At 43.6% G+C, this 25,189-nt stretch overlaps 1 protein-coding gene across 1 annotated transcript in view; it reads left to right on the forward strand.

Moving 5' to 3' along the window:
* Positions 1-24,283, forward strand: part of LOC124866730 (transmembrane channel-like protein 3) — a 146,244-nt gene extending 121,961 nt beyond the window's left edge. The window contains exons 22-24 of the mRNA XM_047362652.1: positions 9,831-9,873; positions 9,951-10,224; positions 23,142-24,283. Coding sequence (XP_047218608.1) covers positions 9,831-9,873; positions 9,951-10,224; positions 23,142-24,114 — 1,290 coding nt within the window. The 3' untranslated portion in view covers positions 24,115-24,283. The remainder of the gene's footprint in view (positions 1-9,830; positions 9,874-9,950; positions 10,225-23,141) is intronic.
* The last annotated feature ends 906 nt before the right edge of the window (positions 24,284-25,189 follow it).

The following is a 25,189-nucleotide window of genomic DNA, read 5'->3' on the forward strand; positions in this document are numbered from 1 at the left end:
CATGCTGAGGAGGTAAATCTTCATGATTGTAAACACTATAGCACAGTTTAAGAATCCCTAAAGCTATTATTGGGTTATTGCTGCAATTTTGCAGTAGTGGTGCATATGTACAGAACACGTCAGGTGAGATTTGTGGCACTTGTGTGCTGGAATATTACGACATGTCTAGAAAGTTTGTACCAGCCTTTCTTATCTGGTGATCAGATTATATATTACTACATTGTCAAATACTGTACATAGTAAGACATTGCCTGATCATTATTTTCCTATGTAACTGTTGGTTCATTTCCCTGTTCCTTATGTTCTCTAGTTGTTGCCATTTTAGTTAATTACTTTGTGCATTGGATTCATTGTTCATTGTTTTACATACTCCTGATTGCCACAGACCTGCATCCGACATCATTCCCTAATTCTCCCACAGCATATAAGCTCTTTTACTCACCTTGTCCTTCACTGGATCCTCTAGTTATTTTTCACATTTTCATACCTATCTTTCCTGTTGTTTTGCCTGTGACTTTTCATATGTTATAGATCACCTGATTTTTGTTAGATTGCATCATTAATGTTTTGCATTTATGATAAAAAGGAAGTTAAAGGGTAGTTTAATAGTTACAAAAAACTCTAGTTACATTTGTATATGGTCAGATAATGATCAGGCAACCTTGTTAAATGTAGAGTAAACATTCCTCCTCAGAAACACAACCTCATAAGATAACTGATGAAGTTACTGTTTTGATTTATAAAAAAGGCAGCTAAAGGAAGAGAGAACACCTCCTTTGGGCTGCTGTTTACCCATGTCATCAATCATCTATAATTATATTGTACCAAATTAAAAATATGGAAAACAATGTACTCCGATACTGATTTAATATGGGCCTTGTTTGACTTATATGGGACGATTCTGCATTTTGAGGGACAGTTGGCAACTCCAACTAGTGCTAGTTTTCTGTCTCCAGTATTAATCTCAAACATCGTTACATACTAAAACAGATGTGACAGCAGCAGCAGCCAGGCAGAGTGGAAAACAGAGATTTGTTGTTACAACTAGCATTGTGCAACTTGTTCTATAATAACAGAATGAAGCATAACAAAAAAAGAAAAAAAAACATTTATGGCAATTGGCACAAAAACTTCTGCTGATGTTAATTGTTAAAATCCCCTGTTGATAAGGTAAAATTAGTTGGTTAGGTTTGTGTAGAAGGAATGTTGTTTCTATGACAAAACAATTCTGGTGCAGTTTCTGCTGTGTACACATTAGAGGGTGACACGGGAGTGGATTTTCTCTCCTGTCCCATCCCGCTCCCAGAGAAAAATGTCTTGTCCCATCCCAATCCCAGGCCAGCATAAAAAAAAATCCCGTCCCATCCTACTCCTGGTAAATTTACTCCCACTCCCATCCCGCTCCTATTTAGAATGACTCCCACTCCTGCGCCACTCCCATTTTTGTTTTCTTCATTTAGTCTCTTGGCAATTTCTTTGTTTGAAGGACCATTTAGATCCCTGTTTTGAGCTGTGGTAAAGGCCAGTTAAAGTAAAAAGAATAATAATGAAGAAATAATAAAATATCAAACAAGACCATGCCTATCTTAGTTGAATAAACAAAATGTACATAGTTGTATTGTACTCATTTATTAAGTGATTGTTTCCTTTGAACAATGACATTGTTGAATCGGAATTTGACTGCACTGTTCAATGGTTAGGATTAATTGGAATGCATGTACCTGACTTTTGTGAAGTGCCTTGAGACAACATGTGTTGTGAATTGGCGCTATATACAGGTCCTTATCAAAATATTAGCATATTGTGATAAAGTTCATTATTTTCCATAATGTCATGATGAAAATTTAACATTCATATATTTTAGATTCATTGCACACTAACTGAAATATTTCAGGTCTTTTATTGTCTTAATACGGATGATTTTGGCATACAGCTCATGAAAACCCAAAATTCCTATCTCACAAAATTAGCATATCATTAAAAGGGTCTCTAAACGAGCTATGAACCTAATCATCTGAATCAACGAGTTAACTCTAAACACCTGCAAAAGATTCCTGAGGCCTTTAAAACTCCCAGCCTGGTTCATCACTCAAAACCCCAATCATGGGTAAGACTGCCGACCTGACTGCTGTCCAGAAGGCCACTATTGACACCCTCAAGCAAGAGGGTAAGACACAGAAAGACATTTCTGAACAAATAGGCTGTTCCCAGAGTGCTGTATCAAGGCACCTCAGTGGGAAGTCTGTGGGAAGGAAAAAGTGTGGCGGAAAACGCTGCACAACGAGAAGAGGTGACCGGACCCTGAGGAAGATTGTGGAGAAGGGCCGATTCCAGACCTTGGGGGACCTGCGGAAGCAGTGGACTGAGTCTGGAGTAGAAACATCCAGAGCCACCGTGCACAGGCGTGTGCAGGAAATGGGCTAAAGGTGCCGCATTCCCCAGGTCAAGCCACTTTTGAACCAGAAACAGCGGCAGAAGCGCCTGACGTGGGCTACAGAGAAGCAGCACTGGACTGTTGCTCAGTGGTCCAAAGTACTTTTTTCGGATGAAAGCAAATTCTGCGTGTCATTCGGAAATCAAGATGCCAGAGTCTGGAGGAAGACTGGGGAGAAGGAAATGCCAAAATGCCAGAAGTCCAGTGTCAAGTACCCACAGTCAGTGATGGTCTGGGGTGCCGTGTCAGCTGCTGGTGTTGGTCCACTGTGTTTTATCAAGGGCAGGGTCAATGCAGCTAGCTATCAGGAGATTTTGGAGCACTTCATGCTTCCATCTGCTGAAAAGCTTTATGGAGATGAAGATTTCATTTTTCAGCACGACCTGGCACCTGCTCACAGTGCCAAAACCACTGGTAAATGGTTTACTGACCATGGTATCACTGTGCTCAATTGGCCTGCCAACTCTCCTGACCTGAACCCCATAGAGAATCTGTGGGATATTGTGAAGAGAACGTTGAGAGACTCAAGACCCAACACTCTGGATGAGCTAAAGGCCGCTATTGAAGCATCCTGGTCCTCCATAAGACCTCAGCAGTGCCACAAGCTGATTGCCTCCATGCCACGCCGCATTGAAGCAGTCATTTCTGCCAAAGGATTCCCGACCAAGTATTGAGTGCATAACTGTACATGATTATTTGAAGGTTGACGTTTTTTGTATTAAAAACACTTTTCTTTTATTGGTCGGATGAAATATGCTAATTTTGTGAGATAGGAATTTTGGGTTTTCATGAGCTGTATGCCAAAATCATCCGTATTAAGACAATAAAAGACCTGAAATATTTCAGTTAGTGTGCAATGAATCTAAAATATATGAATGTTAAATTTTCATCATGACATTATGGAAAATAATGAACTTTATCACAATATGCTAATATTTTGAGAAGGACCTGTAAATAAACTGAATTGAATTGAATTACTTTTTCTCATCATTTTACAGATAGTTCTGACCCACATGCAGTAAACACTTAAAGGAAACCAGGAAGTGTTTTACAGATTTATTGAAAGCACAGAAATAAGTACAGTCTTGGCACAGTAGGCAAAGCTGTAAGGAAGAAAGCATAGGTAAGTTAAGATGGTAACTAAGACGGGAAACTAATGACGTTCTGTTTCTTACTAGTTGGTTGTTGACAAACCGCCAGGAGGAGAGGGAGTCGGGCCAGAGGAAACAGTGTGGGACTACGGAGGTAGTTCTGCCAAGATACTTAGTCCCTTGGACGTTAACGGTGTTTGGAGGATTGTATGGTGGGCACGAGTGGAGCGGTGGAGGGTGGACAGGTTTCGTGGAGACAAGATCAGAGGTCGAATCCAGGAAAAGATCTGTGACCAGCTTAACCTGAGATACATAAAAAGTGGGGTGAACACGTAAGGAGGAAGGTAAGGTAAGCGAAGACAAACAGCAGAAGGAACAATGAGGGACTCGATAACATAAGGACCAATAAACCCAGGGTACAGCTTCTTAGACATCGCCGTCATTGGGATGTCCCGAGAGGACAACCAGACTTTCTGTCCTGGCTGATAAACCGGGGCGGGACACCTCTTGCGGTCAATGATGCGCTTGTTCTGGGCGGAGGTCAACAGTCCTCCAAATAAGCGTGCACCGGCGAACATGGTGACGGACAGAGGTAACGGCTACGTCACACTGCAAAAAGGGGCGGCTTATTGCAGGGGCGGCTGATACCCTAAAGAGGCTTCAAACGGGGAAACACCAGTAGCAGACAAAACCTGAGAATTTATGGTGTACTCTACCCAGTTAAGATGCTCAGTCCAGTCTAACGGAGAGGAGGAGGTAACGCACCTGAGCGTGGACTCGAGTTGTAGGTTGAGTCTCTCAACCTCGCCATTAGACTGGGGGTGGTAACCCAAGGTGAGTGAGACCTTGGCTCCCAAAGCGGAGCAAAACTGGCGCCAGACCTGGGAGACAAACTGGGGCCTTCGGTCAGATAAAATATCCTGGGGTTTACCGTGTAGCCGCATAACATGTTTGATGAGGAGCCGAGCTGTCTGGAAAGCCGAGGGAAGCTTCTTCAATGGCACGAGGTGACAAGCCTTAGAAAAACGATCTATAAAAGTCAAAATGACATTCATGCCTCTGGATGAAGGTAACCCGGTTACAAAGTCCAAAGCTGTATGTGACCAGGGATGCCAGGGAATGTTCAGTGGTTGAAGTAACCCAGACGCTGGTTGGTTACTACTCTTACTCCTAGAACAAACCGTGCAGGCAAGTACCCATTCCCTGACGTCCTGGTGCAGAGAGGGCTGCCAAAAACGTCTATTAATCAATGCAATGGTTCCAGTTATTCCCAGATGTACGGCGAACCTAGCAGTGTGGAACCATTGGATAACTCGTGCTCTGACTGAGGCTGGGACAAAAGCTCTGTTCTTAGGGCCTGTTCCAGGGTCAGGCTCAGTCCTCAGAGCACGATTAACTAGTTTCTCGATCTCCCAGGAGACAGCCCCAATGACCCAGGTAGGGGGACAATGGGCTCAGGGACTCTCTCCGTATCATCTGGTGCAAACAGTTGGGAGAGTGCATCAGGCTTCGCATTCTTACTCCCCGGTCTGAAAGAGATAGAGAGGTTAAAATGAGAGAAAAATAGTGACCAACGTGCCTGTCTAGGGTTCAGTCTCTTAGCTCTCTGTAAATAAGCTAGGTTCTTGTGGTCGGTCCAGACTAGAATAGGATGAGTAGCCCCCTCCAACCAATGTCTCCACTCCTCTAAAGCCAATTTAATGGCTAACAGTTCCCTATCTCCGACATCATAGTTACGTTCAGCTTGGCTGAGCCGGTGCGAAAAGAAACCACAAGGATGAAGTTTACTATCCTCACTCGATCGTTGAGAGAGTACTGCTCCCACTCCAGAGTCCGAAGCATCAACCTCCAGCACAAACTGTCTGCAGGAATCCGGGTGAATCAAGATGGGAGCCTGGACGAATTTCTCCTGAAGACTCCTGAAGGCCTGATCAGCAGCAGGAGTCCAATGGAAACTGGTCTTGGTAGAGGTCACCGCCGTCAGAGGTGCTGCCGTCTGGCTGTAGTTTCGGATAAATCTGCGGTAGAAGTTGGCGAAACCAAGGAACCTTTGCATCTGCTTCCTCGAGTCGGGAACGGGCTTCTCCAGTACTACTCTGACCTTCTCCGTGTCAGCGCGGACCTGTCCACCCTCAAGGATAAAACCCAAAAAAGTTACAGAAGACTTGTGAAACTCACATTTCTCCGCCTTCACAAACAATCGATTCTCAAGGAGTCTCTGTAGGACCAGACGGACATGGGGCTGGTGCTCCTCCACATTCCTGGAATAAATCAAAATATCGTCCAGATAAACAAAAACAAAAATGTTTAAGAAGTCTCTGAGCACATTGTTAACGAACGCCTGGAACACAGCTGGTGCGCTGCATAATCCAAAAGGCATGACCATGTATTCCAAGTGTCTAAGTGGAGTCTTGAGGGCCGTCTTCCACTCATCCCCCTGGTGGATCGTAACTAAATGGTGAGCATTTCTAAGGTCTAGTTTCGTGAAAACTGTGGCCTCACATACAGGCTCGAAAGCAGAGGAAAGCAGTGGAAGAGGGTAACTATTCTTAATGGTGATGTTGTTTAATCCCCGGTAATCAATGCATGGTCGCAAAGGACTATCCTTCTTCTTAACAAAAAAGAAACAAAGGGGTGAAGAGGATGGCTGAATTAAACCTGCAGAGAGGGATTCGTTAATATACTTCTCCATAGACTGTCGCTCATGTTGAGAAATGGGATAAAGTCTGCTAGAGGGAAAAGTGGCTCCAGGAAGTAGATTGATAGCACAATCATAAAGCCTATGAGGAGGTAAGGAAAGTGCCTTGGATTTACTGAAGGCCTGCTTAAGGTCATGGTTAAGCTCAGGAACGTATGATAAATCAGGAAAATCACTTTCATTGATAGCAGGATGGACGGAAGTGGGTACGACTGCAGCCTTAAGGCAAGAAACGTGACAGCTGGTGGACCATGATTCTACTCTACCCTCAGCCCAATTAAGGTGTGGGTTATGTTTACATAGCAAAGGGAATCCCAAAACCAAAGCATGGGTAGCTGCTGGGAACACATAAAAGGAGATAAGTTCTCGGTTATTACCAGATAAAAGAAGTACAATAAGTCTAGTCTGATGAGTGATGTGTAAAAGTTTCTGACCATTTAAAGCAGTGACAAGGTGAGGGGTGGAAAGAGGTACTGTCTCTATCTTATAAGCTCTTACTAGTTCTGAATCTATTAGGCTCTGCTCACTTCCAGAATCTACACGAGCTGATAGATTCTGAACTGGTTGGCCAAGAAGTAATGTCGCAGAAAGACAAAATCTGGGAGGATTAGAGGAAACAGTCTGGGCCACCGGTCTCTCCCTTACTACCGACGGACCCGCTCTTTTGGCCGAGGAGGACAGGTAGGACAACCTGCAATAAAGTATTCCTGAGAACCACAGTAGAAACACTGGCTAGACTGCCTTTATCTCTGTCTCTCCTCACTGGAGAGATGTGTGCGCCCAATCTGCATAGGTTCAGCAACACCCGTAGGTCCAGGAGAGGTAACCATAGAAACAGAGGGAGAAACTACTGGAGGCTGAACGCTAGGAGTGCTGTGTTCGCACCTAGTTCGCTTTCGTTCTCTTAGGCGATTATCTATCCTGATGGCTAAAGCAATGAAATCCTCTAGTGGTTTAGGTTCATCAATCAAAACTAATTCATCTTTTAAAGAGTCATCCAATGAGTGAAAAAAACGCTGATTTTAAAGGACGCCTGTCCCAACCAGAAGCTGCCGCCTGAATGCGAAAATCAATAGAAAAATCAGAAAGTGGTCTACCCTGCTGTCTTAAGGTCCATAAACTACGACCAGCAGCCACAATATCAGAGTCGAAAGAAAAGGTCCACCTAAACTCCTCTTCAAAATCAGAAAAAGAAACATCAAACTGAGCACAACTGGGAAAACGGGACTCAGCCCACCTCAAAGCTCTCCCAGTCAAAGGCCTAGAATATATGAAATCTTGCAGTAATCATGAGGAAAAGAATGGGGTGAGCGATTAAATACTAGAGTGCATGGCATTAGAAAACCCCTACAGTCGGCTGACTCACAGGAATACCTCTCCGGACAAGGGGAAATGACGTCACGGACTGAAGGAAGTTGCTGAGTGACGGGGCCTGCTGCAGTGACCTCGACAGGCGGGGCAGTGGAACTGCTCAGGGAGTGCTGGAAGGAAACCAGGAAGTGTTTTACAGATTTATTGAAAGTACAGAAGTAAGTACGGTCTTGGCACAGAAGGCAAAGCTGTAAGGAAGAAAGCATAGGTAAGTTAAGATGGCAACTAAGATGGGAAACAAATGGTGTTCTGTTTCTTACAAGTTGGTTGTTGACAAACCGCCAGGAGGAGAGGGAGTCGGGCCGGAGGAAACAGCGTGGGACTACGGAGGTGAGTTCTGCCAAGCTATTTAGTCCCTTGGACGTTAATGGTGTTTGGAGGATTGTATGGTGGGCACGAGTGGAGCAGTGGAGGGTGGACAGGTTTCATGGGGGCATCCAGGAAAAGATCAGCAGTAGGAAATCCAGCAGCACAGCGTTAGCGAGACACCAGTTCGTAGATCCATCCGTGGGAAACTTGGAACGAGGTCTCATGAGCAAAATCCATTGGTGGCCAGCCTGGGTAACATCCAGGTAGTCACCAACATGATATACTGAAAAGACAAAATAGGTTAACAAAGTCGAAGCAAGCAATACGAGAAGCGGCTCAAAGGTCGGCTTCGATAGTACCACTGAAGGCTAACACTCGAGCGCTGACATGCTGGCTGCCTCCTGCTTAAATACTCCAGGAGCCTCATCACCGGTGAATGGAGAACACCTGTCTCATCGCTCCTGCTCTCCAACGCCCTCTAGAAAACCAAACACAAACAACACAAAAAAAAAACAGAGAACTCCAACCCCGACACTTTTATGTTTCAAGTTGCTGAAACAAAAGAAAAATGCACCTAGCAAGAGAACTGTACTTGGTGAACAAAACAGCAAAAAGGCATTACCTTCACAATTTAGTAACTGTACCTCAATGGTTCACAGCCCTGGTCCTCAGGGACCTCTTCCCTGCAAGTTTTAGATGTGTGTCTGCTCCAGAACACCTGATTCAAATTCTGACATGACCTCCTATACAGGCATCAAGAATGGAGGGTCAAACTGGACAAAATTAATACAATAAAATCATCATTAAATAAATAAATGTGTAAGTGAAGTAAAAGTAACATGAAAGAAATGTAACATTAAATGTGCCATTAAATTAAAGGTACCATTTATTTATTTAATACATCATTAGAAACAATAAATGTACCATTATATCATGAAATGGACTATTATGCAATTAAATGTGCCACTGAATAATTAAGTATACTTTTAAAGACGACATGACGTAATTAGTGGTACACTTAATATTTAATGATGTATTAAATAAATTGTACATTTAATGGTACATTAAATTTTTTTTCTATTTTACAACATATTTATTTAATATCTTCCCTTGATGAAGCCTTTCCCCACTACTGTGGCAAAGGCTCTTGAATCTTTAGTGCACATGCCAGCAGTTTTGTTGGTCAGATGAGACTTGACACATGATGGTCATTAAGTGTCCCTTAATTACTGGTGTACTTGATTACAATTAAACACGTTTTACAAGCAGCAGACTGCGTGTTAACACCGCTACATTCAACTCTCCTGAAGTTCGGTAAAATTTGCGACTTTTCTGTCAGCTCTATGAGTTTAATAGATAAGTCCTTACTTCTGACTTTACGTTGCAAATCCAATTTTACCACGTCCAGTTCGCCACCTGCGTTTACTCCCTCCATTCTGAATGCAGGTGGAAAACATCGATCAGAAGCACTGCTGGCTTGTGGGTCGTGTAGTTCGTTTGACTCGCATTATAGTACCGTATATGCTTCTTGGAAAAAAACTACACAATGACGGTGTCGATCCAAGTTATTTTTTCTTAAAGTTTATAACAAAGTCTCAGTTTTACATTTCAAAGACAATTGATCCTAGTTTGTTTTCCCTCCTTTTGGTTAGCTCCCGCTCCCGTCTGCTCCCGTTAATTGTTTATCCTGTACCGTCCCAATCACGTGATCTTTACTGATGTTGTTTCCTATCCCGCGGGATTCATATGGGAATCCCGTGACCCGTGGGATTCCCGAAAAAATGCCAGCCTCTAGTACTCATCTCTTCATCTATGCTTAAGAGGAAACTTGTTGCCAGTGCATTGGATTTAAAACAAAAATAATAATTGCTGTTGGATTCTACTCTGCTTAAATGTTTGAATGGAATTTTCTTTCCATCTTCATTAGGAGCGGACCGAGGACAAGAAAAAAGTCTTTCAGATGGCTGCAGGTAACTTTGGTGTTTTGTGTGGTTTATTCTGTTTGTTCTGCTGTGTTGTGATTGTGTGTTTATTGCCACTCCCACAGCAAGGCTGCAAGCTACTGAAGCCTCCGCTGACAAAAAGCCGGATCAGCAGGAGAGTGACATCACAAGCCAGAAAGCTTCCATACACACCCCATCTCCCAGGCCAAATGGCAGCGTAACTAATTTTGAGTCTCCTGTTCAACATAGTAACAGCATCCATACCATCACCGAATCAGCTTCTAGAGCTGATCTGAAAGGAGGACATGTGTCTGGATCTGTCAGAAGTCCAGCCATGGTCATACTACCCAAACGCCAGGTGGAACACTTACCTAACAGGTATCAAGCAGTTTAACAAAGATTAGGGTAACCTTGTATGGTGATTATGCAAGAATTGGATTTTTATAATTTGTCTCATTAAATATTTGGTTAATTAGCTAAGAACGAAGTGCAAGGCAGTGTACAGTTTTAGACTGTTCATACCTCTTGATTATTTCACATTATACACACAAACGTTGATGGATTTCCTTGGGATTTTATGTGATAGACTTTTGCACAATTTTAAGGGATACAAATTTGAAAAGTGTGGCGTGCAGTTGTAATATTAAAGTTCAAGAGGTATGAATACTTTTGCAAAACACATTGTACAATCTCACTCAGGTATTATAGGATTTCCTTCAGGCTAGACATTTAGAAGTGAGAAGTACTAGTTTTCAAAACTTAGTTGTTATTCAGAGAAAGGCACATTTGTATAATCAGCTCTGTTTAAAATTATTTGCACCCTGTAAAGAATGTGTAAACTGCCATGAAATAAATTCAGCTTTTAATGCAATGGCATAATCTCACACTGAAGAAGGTGAAAAGTCAGAATTTTATTTTGTTGAAAACAAAAAACACAGAAATATTTTTACAAATCACCAGGGCCACCCTTATGGTGCGTTCACACCGAACGCGGTTTCTGTGAAAGGAGCGGCCTATTTACATGTTATCCCTATGTAAAGGCGCGTTCAGGAGCGGAGCGGTGCGGCGCGGAAGGCGCGCCAAGCGAAGTGGGAGTGGAGCGAGAGCGATGGACGAGTTGAAAAATCAGAATTGTTTCCTAAATTCGCGTCGCATCAACCAATCAGGGACTAGATGTGACTGAGACGAAGGGTGAAAGACCGCAGCGGAGAAGAAGCAGTTGTCAGTGAAGATGGAGGACAAAATCATAGTGGCGGTGTGCGGCAAGCCAGAGTTGTATGACTCAACTAAATACTACTACAGAGACAAGTACAGGAAGGACCTGGCCTGGAGAAAAGTCAGTGAGGAGACTGGAGTAGCAGGTAAAACTTGTCACTTGCTAACGTGAAGCTGTACCCTGTCTGTCGTTGGGCTAATTTTTAAAAGGGGAAAATATTCTGTATAACTTATAAAAGTAAAACTCATAAAAGCATAATAAGAATAAGACATTATCACGATTTATCCGTGAAATGGCAACCGCAGACAGGCTACAACCGCACTTCACCCCCCCCCCCCCCCCCCCCCCTCATCTGTCTCCGACTCTGCTCCTTCATCCTCTGCTGCTGCACAACCTCCCGTAGGTGTGTATATGTCAACGTATACAGGAGTAGACCTGCACACCAACACTATAGCTCAGTGTGGTATCTAATTTAAGAACTATGTAATCTTGCAGGAAGGAGGAGGAGGAGAGTGTGACCCCGGGAGGAGCCATCTGAGGTGGAACGGGCGCTTCTAGAAGCTCTCCAGAACCGGTCACCATCACCTCCACTCCCGTGGGTCTACTCCTCCATGGAACACTTCCTCCTGGGTTTAGCTCCATTCCTGGAAAGACTGCCTCTAGAGAAACAGGACTTAATAAAGTTCAAATTAATGCAGATGATTTTTGAACATAGCACAGTTGTGCTAAATTTGGACCACGTGGACCCCGAATAATGTGACATTTTTATGCATGTGGCAGTTTCTCCAGGGATGAACCTAAACTTCCTCACGTTCCTTCTCTCCATGCCACTCCATTCCTCTTTTCAGTGCAAGGTCCTTCTATACTTGTCTCCCTCAGTGTTGAGTCACACAACTCAGGCACTTATGTAAATAGTTATTGTATTGCAATAAATTTTGTTTCTAGCAAATATTGTTGCTCCTATCATTTCTGAAATGCATTGTACTCTTAACGACCTAGGAAAATAATACAGAAACTATAATATCAATAAAATATATATTACATTTAAGTTATATATATATATATATAGAGAGAGAGATAGTAATATTATTATAATATAATAAATATTAGAATAAATGTTATAATAAACAGTAGCCAAAGGGAGACACAATAGAGGATCTTTAATTGTCAGGATGTGCATTAAGTTCCGGAGTAGTCCCTGCAGAGAAAGAAGGGAAACAAATCTGCAAACATCACATATACAGAAGCATTCATGTACACATAAGATGAAGGAAGGTTTGCTTAAGGTTTGTGGGTGGCTTTGAAAAAAGCTGTTTTAATTTAGTCCTGAAAAGGACTGTTCAATCATGCTGTGGGCTGCCATGGTACTGCTCCCTCCACCATGAAGTATTCTTTGAGGGTATCCCTGACACGCCGTGCCTCTGTTGAAGAGTTGTTGGCAGCTACCCGACCCAAATCATGCAGTGGCAGCTGTGCAGCTGCTGGACCCCTCACAGCAGGTGGCTCATCACCAGCTGAAGCACGCATGAAGTTGTGAAGCACACATGTTGCCTTCACACACAGCTCCACAACTTCAGTGCGTACCTCAACAACATGGCGATACCACCTCCACTGTGAGGTCAGGATGCCGAAGGAGTCCTCCACCACAAGGCGGGCCCGGGAGAGGCGGTAATTAAAAACCCGCTCCTCGAGGGACAGACGGCCGCGTCCGGGGAAGGGCCGCATCATGTTCCTCCTCAGGGGGAATGCCTCGTCAGCCACGAAGACATGGGGCTGGGGACCTCTTTGCTCAGCTCCAGGCAGGTGCTGGTCAGGGGGCAAATGGAGTGTGACAGCCTGCAGAGCCTGACAGAAGGCAGAGATGGCCAGAATGCCGCCGTCACTGGTCCAACCATACCCCCAACATCAATGACAAGGAACCAATATCCTGTGTCCACAACTGCCAGGAGGACAATTGAGAAATCCCCCTGGTAGTTAAAGAATTGGGATCCGGAGTTGGGGGGTGCAGACATCTGGACGTGCTTGCCGTCACAGCGCCACACCACAGAGGGAAGTTCCACCTGTGCAGGAAATCCTCAGCAATGGACCTCCAGTCTTCGGTGGAGGGCACTGCCATGAACTCCTCCACCAGGGAGTCCCAGATGGCAGCCACCACCTGAGGGACAATGCTGCAGACAGTGGAGACTCCCACACGAACACTGTTTGCTATTGTCCTGTAGGAGTCCCCTGTGGCAAGGTATCTAAAAGTAAATAGAAAAAATAAAAAACATCTCAATCAGACTTTATAAAACAGTTCTCTCTACAGAAAGTGTGTGATAGATCTAATAACAAACCTGAAAAAAATGTACTAGTTAGTGAGGTTTCTTCATGAAGACACATATGTATAATATCAGTTTTTATACAAAACAATGGAAATAATAAGTTTCAATGTTGAACATGAACGTATTTAATTTAGAATTTTGCACCGAGGATAAATTAAGTTGGGTAAACTCAATTCAATTACTTGGCACCAATTGCAGCAATTCATTTAAGTTGGAGAGTGTAGGCCATTATATGATGTATTAAATATAGTGGCTAACTAAAAACTATAGCCCTCTTTTCAGCATGAAGGTTGTTCAGTTGCTCAAGGAAAAGTACTGTTCATGTAGGAAATTATATTTTATTCATCAGTATTTAATTTTCGATGTATATGTCAGCAAGCCTGATTTCTAGGTCGCCAATCAGCCGTTATCTAAAATACATCAGTACTTATGGCTACCAAGCTACATTGTCATATCAGCTCTTGCCCGGTGTATTTTGGCGGTCCTCGTCCATATGTTTAGGCACAAATTTCTTATATTTAGGAGATGTGAACATTAAAAATCTGCTGTTTTTTTATTGAGCTGAGATTTATTTACTCACCGAAGACAGATGGACAGGCGTTCAGCAGCAGGGATATAGTGCCGGTAGTTGGTGTCCCGGAGGCCGATTCGTCTCCCACTGCGGGACAGCAGATCTTCAAACTGGGTCCTGGATAGACGGAAGTACCGCTGAAATCGACCGTCATCCAGACGCAGCTCCTGGAGTAAGTGGTGGTACTCTCTGAACTGTTCCCGTCCCTGAAGAATCTCGTGAACCCAGGGACGTCGACGGCTTTTTTCGGCTCTCCACAGGTGAAACACCGTAATTAGGTCAGTGAAATCCATGTCCGCCATGTTCAGTTGAAACCAGCGAGCAGCAGATGGAAGATCCTCTTATTTGATGACGCAGCGAAGCGTTGCCGCTTGTTGCCAAATGCCAATGCGGAGTTAATGCGGAATGTCAAGCGGGCAAAAGCACACAAATGAGGCGAAATATTCGCAGAAACCGCGTTCGGTGTGAATGCACCATTAGAGGCACACAAACTGTTCTTTTTGCACAGCCAGAGAGCCAGCTTGGTGCCTCATCTTTATATCATTTAAAAGGTCGCAGCAGTATAGTTTGATTCTCCGTTTATTATTTTCTGAATTCCTGCAAAGGGTTACAGTGCAGAGAAACACTTAACTACACAATAATATCTTTCATTCCAGTATCCTCCAAACAAATGCCCTAGAATTAATAATTGGTGGATCTTTTTCAAAACATCCTGGCAATATTTCAATGCAAATATTATATGGACAGTGGTAGTTCTTGCATGAACTTGTATGAACTTGCACTTAATAAATTAAAATCAATTAAAATGCAGGAAAACATAACAAATGTTGGGGTGGGATGAAATGCAGTGCAGTCCCACACAAAGCATGTAAAATAGTTTCCCTATTATCAGCAGCAAGCAGGTGGAGCTAACTCCCCATTGACTGCAAATTACTAAAAGCAATAAATGGACATATATCAGTGGCGGATGCTGGTCTTTCAAGGAGGGTAAGCTCAGTTTCAAGATCACTGATTCGCTCATTTCGCTGTCAAACAAAAAGGGATTCAGCCTCAGACAGATCATCCAATCATCATGCAGAAGCTAAGGGGCTGGGCCAGCCAAGGCCAGCCCACTGCCCATAGACCCCCAGAGACGATGAGCGTCCGATGGGCGGGACAAAGCCCAGCATTTTTGCTTCGCTATTGAACTCACTGTTTAAAGCACTGTGAAGCTGTGGGAATGAGTGAGAGGAAAGCCGCGTCGTTACCAGTGATAAGAAGCTGATTCTGAACAAAAGTTGAGCGCGTTGTAGCGCATATTTAGTCAATGACATGAACACACAACACTATATATTGCATCACTTATTTTTTGACATTTTAGGGGAAGCTGAGCTTCCCTTGCAATCTTAGAGCAATCGCCACTGACATATGTGTATACAGGTCCTTCTCAAAATATTAGCATATTGTGATAAAGTTCATTATTTTCCATAATGTCATGATGAAAATTTTACGTTCATATATTTTAGATTCATTACACACTAACTGAAATATTTCAGGTCTTTTATTGTCTTAATACGGATGATTGTGGCATACAGCTCATGAAAACCCAAAATTCCTATCTCACAAAATTAGCATATTTCATCCGACCAATAAAAGAAAAGTGTTTTTAATACAAAAAACGTCAACCTTCAAATAATCATGTACAGTTATGCACTCAATACTTGGTCGGGAATCCTTTGGCAGAAATGACTGCTTCAATGCGGCGTGGCATGGAGGCAATCAGCCTGTGGCACTGCTGAGGTCTTATGGAGGCCCAGGATCCTTCGATAGCGGCCTTTAGCTCATCCAGAGTGTTGGGTCTTGAGTCTCTCAACGTTCTCTTCACAATATCCCACAGATTCTCTATGGGGTTCAGGTCAGAAGAGTTGGCAGGCCAATTAAGCACAGTGATACCATGGTCAGTAAACCATTTACCAGTGGTTTTGGCACTGTGAGCAGGTGCCAGGTCGTGCTGAAAAATGAAATCTTCATCTCCATAAAGCTTTTCAGCAGATGGAAGCATGAAGTGCTCCAAAATCTCCGGATAGCTAGCTGCATTGACCCTGCCCTTGATAAAACACAGTGGACCAACACCAGCAGCTGACACGGCACCCCAGACCATCACTGACTGTGGGTACTTGACACTGGACTTCTGGCATTTTGGCATTTCCTTCTCCCCAGTCTTCCTCCAGACTCTGGCATCTTGATTTCCGAATGACATGCAGAATTTGCTTTCATCCGAAAAAAGTACTTTGGACCACTGAGCAACAGTCCAGTGCTGCTTCTCTGTAGCCCAGGTCAGGCGCTTCTGCCGCTGTTTCTGGTTCAAAAGTGGCTTGACCTGGGGAATGCGGCACCTGTAGCCCATTTCCTGCACACGCCTGTGCACGGTGGCTCTGGATGTTTCTACTCCAAACTCAGTCCACTGCTTCTGCAGGTCCCCCAAGGTCTGGAATCGGCCCTTCTCCACAATCTTCCTCAGGGTCCGGTCAACTCTTCTCGTTGTGCAGCGTTTTCTGCCACACTTTTTCCTTCCCACAGACTTCCCACTGAGGTGCCTTGATACAGCACTCTGGGAACAGCCTATTCGTTCAGAAATGTCTTTCTGTGTCTTACCCTCTTGCTTGAGGGTGTCAATAGTGGCCTTCTGGACAGCAGTCAGGTCGGCAGTCTTACCCATGATTGGGGTTTTGAGTGATGAACCAGGCTGGGAGTTTTAAAGGCCTCAGGAATCTTTTGCAGGTGTTTAGAGTTAACTCGTTGATTCAGATGATTAGGTTCATAGCTCGTTTAGAGACCCTTTTAATGATATGCTAATTTTGTGAGATAGGAATTTTGGGTTTTCATGAGCTGTATGCCAAAATCATCCGTATTAAGACAATAAAAGATCTGAAATATTTCAGTTAGTGTGCAATGAATCTAAAATATATGAATGTTAAATTTTCATCATTACATTATGGAAAATAATGAACTTTATCACAATATGCTAATATTTTGAGAAGGACCTGTATATATATATATATATCTTGTCACCAAGATGGCGCCGACGATGGCAGCCTCGGAGCTTCGCTCTCTCTTTGTTTTTGTATTTTGCGTGTTTTTATGTTTTTCGAGCCACAGTTCTGTGGTGTCGGGCCACAATCCTGTGGTCTCATTCAGTAGAGAGGAACTTCTCAACATCAGAAAGTCCTCTCTTGGGATTTTTTCACCATCTTTCATTGATCCGAGGTTCACTGAGCTCCTGGCAAGCGGAGCTGCGGCTCTATACGGGATTCTGCGCCGAAAGCGTCGAAGGGGAAAGCGTGCTGGCGCGCTGGTAAAGCTCCGCAAAAGAGGACTTCGCACACCACTGCCTTCAATCCACCTGGCAAATGTCCGCTCTCTAAACAACAAGATGGACGAGCTGCTTCTTCTCACCGGTAAAAACACGGACCTCCGCGGATCAGCGGTTCTCTGCTTTACCGAGACATAGCTGAGTGAAAACATCCTGGACCGCGCACTGCTGATGTCGGACTTCCAGCTGCTCAGAGCGGATCACAGCGCGGAGCTATCGGGGAAGAGGCGAGGAGGCGGAATCTGCTTTTATATAAATGAAGGTTGGTGCAGAGACGTAAAAGTGCTGGGAAAAATATGCAGCCCGGATCTGGAGTCATTTTCCATAATCTGTAAACCGTTTTATTCACCGAGAGTTTTCCTCGTTTATAATAATCGGCTCATATTTTCCACCGCATGGCTGCACTTCTGCCGCGGAAAAACATCTTGCTGAGCTGATTACAGACCTGGAGAAAAAATACCCTGACTCTTTCATCATAATACTGGGAGATTTTAACAGAGCAAACCTCTCCAATGAACTCCCCAAATACAGACAGCATATTAAGTGTCCCACCAGAGACAAAAACACACTAGACCATTGTTACATAGCCTTAAAGGACTCATATCATGCTGTTACCAGGGCTGCTCTGGGTTTTTCGGATCATTCTCTAATCCACCTCATCCCAACCTACAGACAGAGACTAAGAGCTTCCAAACCCAAGGTTCACACTGTTAAGAAGTGGACTGAGGAATCAAAGCAGATGCTACAGGCCTGCTTTGAATGCACAGACTGGACTGTTTTTGAAACCTCAGCCACTGACGTAAACCAACTAACTGATGTGGTGACATCATACATCAGTTTCTGTGAGGACATGTGTGTGCAGACCAAGACCTTCTGCACCTTTGGGAACAATAAGCCATGGTTTATTCCACACTTCAGGAATCTGCGCAGGGAAAAGGAAGAATCTCACAGTAGTGGAGATTGGGCGCGGTACAGGCAGGCCAGGAACAAACTAACAAAAGAGATCAAAGCAGCTAAGAGAAGCTACAGTGAGAAGCTTAAGAACAGCCTTTCTACTGGTGACACTTCAGCTGTATGGACCGGTCTGAGAAACCTGACTGCCTATTGGAGCCCCTCCACCCATCCTGAACAGAGTCATCTCCTGGCCAACCGTCTGAATGGCTTCTACTGCAGACATGACAAGAAGCCATTCACACCTCAAATCATCCTCTCCACATCCCATTCAGGAACAAATTCCTCCCATAAAGCAACCAACCCCCCACCTTCAGGTCCTCTGCCTGCACTAAAGATCTCTGAGGAAGATGTAAATAGGCTCTTTCAGCGCATGAAAACAAAGAAAGCTGGAGGACCTGATAACGTCTCCCCATCATGCCTGAAAGCCTGTGCAAATCAACTCGCTCCGATCTTCACAAGGATCTTCAAAAAGTCACTGGAGAAATGTGAGGTCCCCTCCTGCCTCAAACGATCCACCATCCTCCCGGTGCCCAAGAAACCCACCATCCTAGGATTAAATGACTACAGGCCTGTAGCCCTGACGTCTGTGATCATGAAAGCCTTTGAGCGGCTGGTGTTGAAGCACCTGAAAGACATCACAGGCCCCCTGCTGGACCCCCTGCAGTTTGCTTACCGAACAAACAGAGTGAGCCTTCAGCAGGGCGGTCCGTGTTGGCCTTGCGCACTCAGCCACAGATGCACGCTTTGTGGCTAGACATCGTGGTGGGGGATGGGCACTGTGCACGTACCTCTCCTGGCAGATAATGGCTCGCAGGATCCGCGATCCCGTAGGGCTACTCGAGTCGGGAGGGTCGGGTCCAAGGGTGTAACTTTGGGTCTAGCATTGGGGGGGTTAAGCTCTCTGCCTAGTTATTTATTTATTGAATTATTTACTCTTGTAAAAGGAGTTAGGGAAATTTGGTGTTCCTGTTTTAGAAATTCATTTAGAGGCTTTTATTGTGATTTACTTAACTTTCCTCTTTTCTTTTTATTAATCTGCTGTTTTTTTGTTCCACATCAGCTCAGCAATTAATAAAAGGCTTACTTTGACTTAATCGTTTTTCTATCACAGAACTAAATATTTTATATTTTTAGAGAACCTTCATATTCATGAATGCTGCTTTGTGGTGTTTCAGGGGTCTGGAATGGATTAATTATTTTTCAATTCATTTCAATGAGGAAAATGGATTCCACAAATGAATCATTCCAGTTAAGAGCTCCATCACGGAACAAATGAACTTATAAAGTAGAGGCACCACCAGGGGCGTTTGTAGGGTCTGAACCATTGGGGTCTACAGCCCAGGCACTAAATAGTTTAATTTTCATCAGACAGCAGCCCAGTTTATAAGTCACTTAAAGTTAAAGTAACACAAGACATGTTGTAGCAGCTCTGTGTCTTGGCTGGGTTTTCACTGAATGTAAATTATGGTGAATCAAACTAAAAGCATTACAATAATTTGACTTGGTTTTAATTTTTGGTTAGTAGTTGACATAAAGGATAAATAGAAACAGTTTACAACTAATGAAAAAAAAAAAACATTTGGCTGAAGCAGATAATGACACATTTTGTGATAATTAGAAAAACCTTTCTGTTCAGTCCGTCTGACTAAAGTTGTTCTTAAACTCAGAGAAACTATGTTTCCTGTGACTCAAATAAATGTGCTTATTTTCTCATCTATAAAAATTACTTCTTTTAAATTTTACTCTCACTCTTTCCCATCCCTGAGGCTCCATTGTCATAATTTCTTACATTTCTAAAAAGAAAACTGCTATAAAATTGATTTTCTTAGATTTTAAAGAAATGGTAAGATGCTAAAAACACATTTATTTATGTTAATTATGCTGTGACCTTTCATTAAAATATGTTCCTCCTTTCATTAACCTGTTGTTTTACTGCCATCTTTCCAGCCCTTCATTCCACTTAGTCTGTTGTTCTCCACTGAGCATGTGAGCCATTAGTTCAGTCTTTACTGTTAAACACTTTCTGTAGAGAAAACATGTATTATTATTATTTAATATAGAACATGGAGCCTCATCGTGGACCTTTCTTGGACTCTCATCTTTTGTCTTGTTATCAGTACTAATATTACAGTTATTAATAAATGTATACATAAAGTGGTATGTATGTATTACATTGAGTAAAACTGTATCCTTGTTTAATGAGTTTACTTTATATAACATTACATATTACATGGATTATTCAGAAAAATAAAACTAACTAATTAATGGTCTACCTGTTATTAACTATGATTTATTTCTCATTAATTCTAAACATACAGCTCTGGGTTACATAACCCAGAGCTGTATGAAAGAGATATGAAAGAGACGAGGGAGCCTTACGTTTGCTCTTTCTATGTCTTTCTGGCACCAGGAGATATTTTCCTGGTGTACTGAGCATCACCTGTTTCTGTCTACATGTAAAATGGACTATAGGACCGGCTGCAGCAATGAGATGCAATGTGGTGATCTGAAGGACCTTTTAATGCGTTTAGTAACTTTAAGATTAAATGATTTGATTTTGACTAAGGTAAACAACCAGACATTTTCACATCATGATGCAGATCCAGCTAGAAGCTCACAGAGAGGGTTTCTACTGTTTTCTATCATGACCAGGCCATTTCACTTTACCTGTAGCTCAGTTGAAAGTCCCTCATCATGACTCTAATGATCCTCATTAGTGACAGTCCACCTCATGTTTTGCTGGGAGAATAAGTGATTAGCGCTAGCTTGCAATTAGCCCATTCTGAGCCAGCATTCAGGTTTAACTAGAGTTGCCAACCGTCCCTTGAAAAACGGAATCGTCCCGTATTTAGAATAAAAAGTACGCGTCCCGTATTGAGCTGAAACGGGACGCACGTAGTCCCGTATTATTAGGTGGATCAAAAATCTTCATTAAAATGTCAATAGAATTAATAAATGATGGGGTGCTTTATATTTAACATTACGGTAAATTCATTACCAGCCATATCCTGCTCTGTGACCAATGAGCTGACAGAATATTTCGACTCATCTCATTGGCCAGCAGGTACCGTTGCTAAGGATAGATACAGGTGTTACGTCAATTCGCGTTTTCCCATCAGGTACGGTTTCCCCAGCGTCTCTTCGCCGCTTACGTGACAAAAAAGGCCCGTGTCTGTTCAGCGCTCGTAACCAGCACACTGTGCTTCCGCCGCAGGAGATCTACGGACACCGTGAAAACTCAAACAACGTGTTTCGGCGAAGTTGTCCCACTTTTTTACAACTGTGCTCTCATGATAGACAGACAGACAGACAGACAGACAGACAGACAGACAGACAGACAGACAGACAGACAGACAGACAGACAGACAGACAGACAGACAGACAGACAGACAGATAGATAGATAGATAGATAGATAGATAGATAGATAGATAGATAGATAGATAGATAGATAGATAGATAGATAGATAGATAGATAGATAGATAGATAGATAGATAGATAGATAGATAGATAGATAGATAGATAGACAGACTAGAGTGCCTCACTACAGTCTCTCGGGAAAAGGCGAAGTGTCAGTCCAGTGGAACAGCAGAGAGGTGGATGCAAGTTCTTCATGCAGCTGACATCCCCAACATCCAGGCTATTGTACCCTTTGTCCTCAGCATCCCTTCTTTTAGTGGGTTTGTGGAAAATATTTTCTCCATCATGAAAAATAAGTGGACTGATGTGAGGAACAAATGTTCTACAGAATTAATGAGAAGTTAGCTAATTGTCAGTCTAATTAATGAAATGTCCTGCTCAGAGTTTTACTCTGTAGTCCTGAAAAGCAAACAACTCCTTGCAGCAGCAAGAGCTCAAATGAAATATAAATGGAAAAAATAGGTTGTTTCTACATAATTCAGCACAGCAGTTTTTAGTTCACTAGTTCAATATTTTTTTCACTACACCTGTACAGTCATGGCCTTTAAGGCACAAGTGTTTATGTTTACAACTTTTCTACAGACTTTTTGTTTGCACTAAATTGCACTATTATGAAAATGTTTTGCATTATACTGTTATGCTTTTTTATATTGTTTTAAGTTAAGCAGGACTGAGGTCTTTTCAATAGTGGTTTATTTATTTTAGAAGGATATTTGTTTTTGTCTAGTAATTTTATTTTGCAAAAAGAATAAATTATTTTATAAATTGCTGTATAATTATTTTTCCATGGATATTTGTATCAGTCAAAAACATGCATTGAATTAAACTTGGGTTCGAGTCAAAGTCATTTCACACAAAGAAAAAGGGTGAAAAAAATCACCAGGCCAGTAGAGGTGCAGACAGTGCAGCCCTACCAGGAGGTGTCCCTTATTTATTTATCAAGGAGTTGGCAACCCTAGGTTTAATGCTAACTTAAGTCTGGGTTAAGCCGCTCTGCTTCCATCTGTTCCTGGGCGCACACGCCCAACAACACAGCTCACCAGAAACTGGCTAGTATGCAGTTGATAACAGGTTTGCATACAAACATTTGGTACACTAAAAGCAAAAAAATGGCAAAGATGGTTTGGAAGTGCTGAGTATTTGATTTCAACATAATGCAAAATAAGAAAAAGTTTTTTTTATGACCAACATGAAAGCAATGAGTCTATCAAGTTTGGCATGCTAGCCTGGAATTGAATTTTAATTCATTTAATTATTTTTTACCTGAGGTATATAGGAACTAAAAATAAAGCTGCTGGGGTGACCTATTATTCTTGTGATTCTGTAACACAAAATATTTCATCCTTCCCAGTTTGTCATGATTGTTAGTTTTTTTGCAAAAACATGCAGTCCCCACAAAAAGCAAGTACAACATGATCATTGCACAAGCTGATTAATATTGTTGTTTTTTTTCTGCTTATAGGTCCCGACATTTTATGGGTGGCCCAAGTGGTTCCTGCAGATCCAAGTCCTGCCACCACATGACATATAATCCACCATCTGACTTGTCCAACACCATCCATACTGAACCCTTGTACAGGAAGACTATACGTTCCTCACAACCTGTTGAGGCTCCTGGTATCCTTGCTGCACAAAATTATGGGGGGCGCCACGGTCACACTACCCGCTATATGATTGTCAGTGAGCACAGGCCCCGTAAGAAGATGCGGTGTTCAGCCACACAAATCCCACGGCACTATCTCATGGAGGGGCCCACAGAGATCCTCGAGCTATACCCATGCAACATAAAACAATCCACACCTCGCACCATTCATCACCAACCACATCTCCACCGCTCCCACACATCACAGCAGCTCATCAAGGAAGAGGAGGAAGAAAATGCAAAAGGCAGAAAAAGGACGGCATTAGGCAAAACCCATCGGCCCCGTTCATTGTCTGACCACCACCAACAAGCACACTTCTACATTGGTAAAAGATTAGAAAGCTTTAGAGAAAGCCAGACAGCAAGATTTGAGATGCAAGAAGTTAATGAAGAGAATGATGGTAAAGAACAAATTGACTGGGGAGATTTCAACCTATATTCTCCGACTCAAGCGGGCATAAGAGAAACTGACCCTCTTCAAATGCAAAGGCATCATGTTCATTCTCCAGGGAAACAATGTCAGTCCCCCACCAGAACAAGACACATGGGGTCGCATTTGAAGCCCAAGTTAAGGGGACAGTTTGAGACTCCTCTGACTGAATCGGACTCTTCTGTGGCCTCCAGCAGTGATCAACAAAACAGCAGCACTTACCAGTACATTCAGGTCATTCACAGCAAGGGGCACCATCTAGGCTCTGATGTCAGGCAGGAAAACTTGCCCAAAAAGGAAACTAAGACTAACTTTGATCTAAACTACACTGGGACAAATGACTTTGTCTGCTCCAATGTCTAACTTTTCTTTTGCCAAATTTAAATATGTGCAAGCGGTTTTTAAATCATACATATATATATATATATATATATATATACTTGTACTCATACTCGTCGTCTTCCGCTTTATCCGGGACTGGGTCGCGGAGGCAGCAGACTCAGCAGAGACGCCCAGTCATCCCTCTCCCCTGACACCTCCTCCAGCTCCTCCAGGGGGAGCCCAAGGCGTTCCCAGGCCGCCGAGAGACATAGTCCCTCCAGCGTGTCCTGGGCCTTCCCCTGGGCCTCCTCCCGGTGGGACGTGCCTGGAACACCTCCCGAGGAAGGCGTCCAGGAGGCATCCGGTATAGATGCCTGAGCCACCTCAACTGGCTCCTCTCAATGTGGAGAAGCAGCGGCTCTACTCCGAGCCCCTCACGGATGGCCGAGCTCCTCACCCTATCTCTAAGGGAGTGCCTGGCCACCCTACGGAGGAAGCTCATTTCAGCCGCTTGTATCCGGGATCTCGTTCTTTCGGTCATGACCCAAAGTTCATGGCCATAGGTGAGGGTAGGAACGTAGACCGACCGGTAAATCGAGAGCTTCGCTTTTCGGCTCAGCTCTCTCTTCACCACAACGGTCCGGCACAGCGCCCCCATTACCGCGGCAGCCGCACCGATCCGTCTGTCGATCTCCCGCTCCATTCTCCCCTCACTCGTGAACAAGATCCCGAGATACTTAAACTCCTCCACTTGAGGCAGGAACTCCGCTCCAACCTGAAGAGATCAAGCCACCCTTTTCCGGTCGAGAACCATGGCCTCGGACTTGGAGGAGCTGATCTTCATCCCAGCCGCTTCACACTCGGCTGCGAACCGCCCCAGTGTGTGCTGTAGGTCTTGGCTAGAGGGGGCCAGCAGGACCACGTCATCTGCAAAAAGAAGAGACGAAATCCTCTGGTCCCCAAACCAGACCCCCTCCGGCCCTTGGCTGTGCCTAGAAATCCTGTCCATAAAAGTTATGAACAGGACCGGGGACAAAGGGCAGCCCTGCCGGAGTCCAACATGCGCCGGGAACAGGTCCGACTTAGTGCCGGCAATGCGAACCAAACTCCTGCTCCG

The sequence above is a fragment of the Girardinichthys multiradiatus genome, chromosome 4, assembly GCF_021462225.1.
Source record: "Girardinichthys multiradiatus isolate DD_20200921_A chromosome 4, DD_fGirMul_XY1, whole genome shotgun sequence".
Taxonomy (NCBI): domain Eukaryota; kingdom Metazoa; phylum Chordata; class Actinopteri; order Cyprinodontiformes; family Goodeidae; genus Girardinichthys; species Girardinichthys multiradiatus.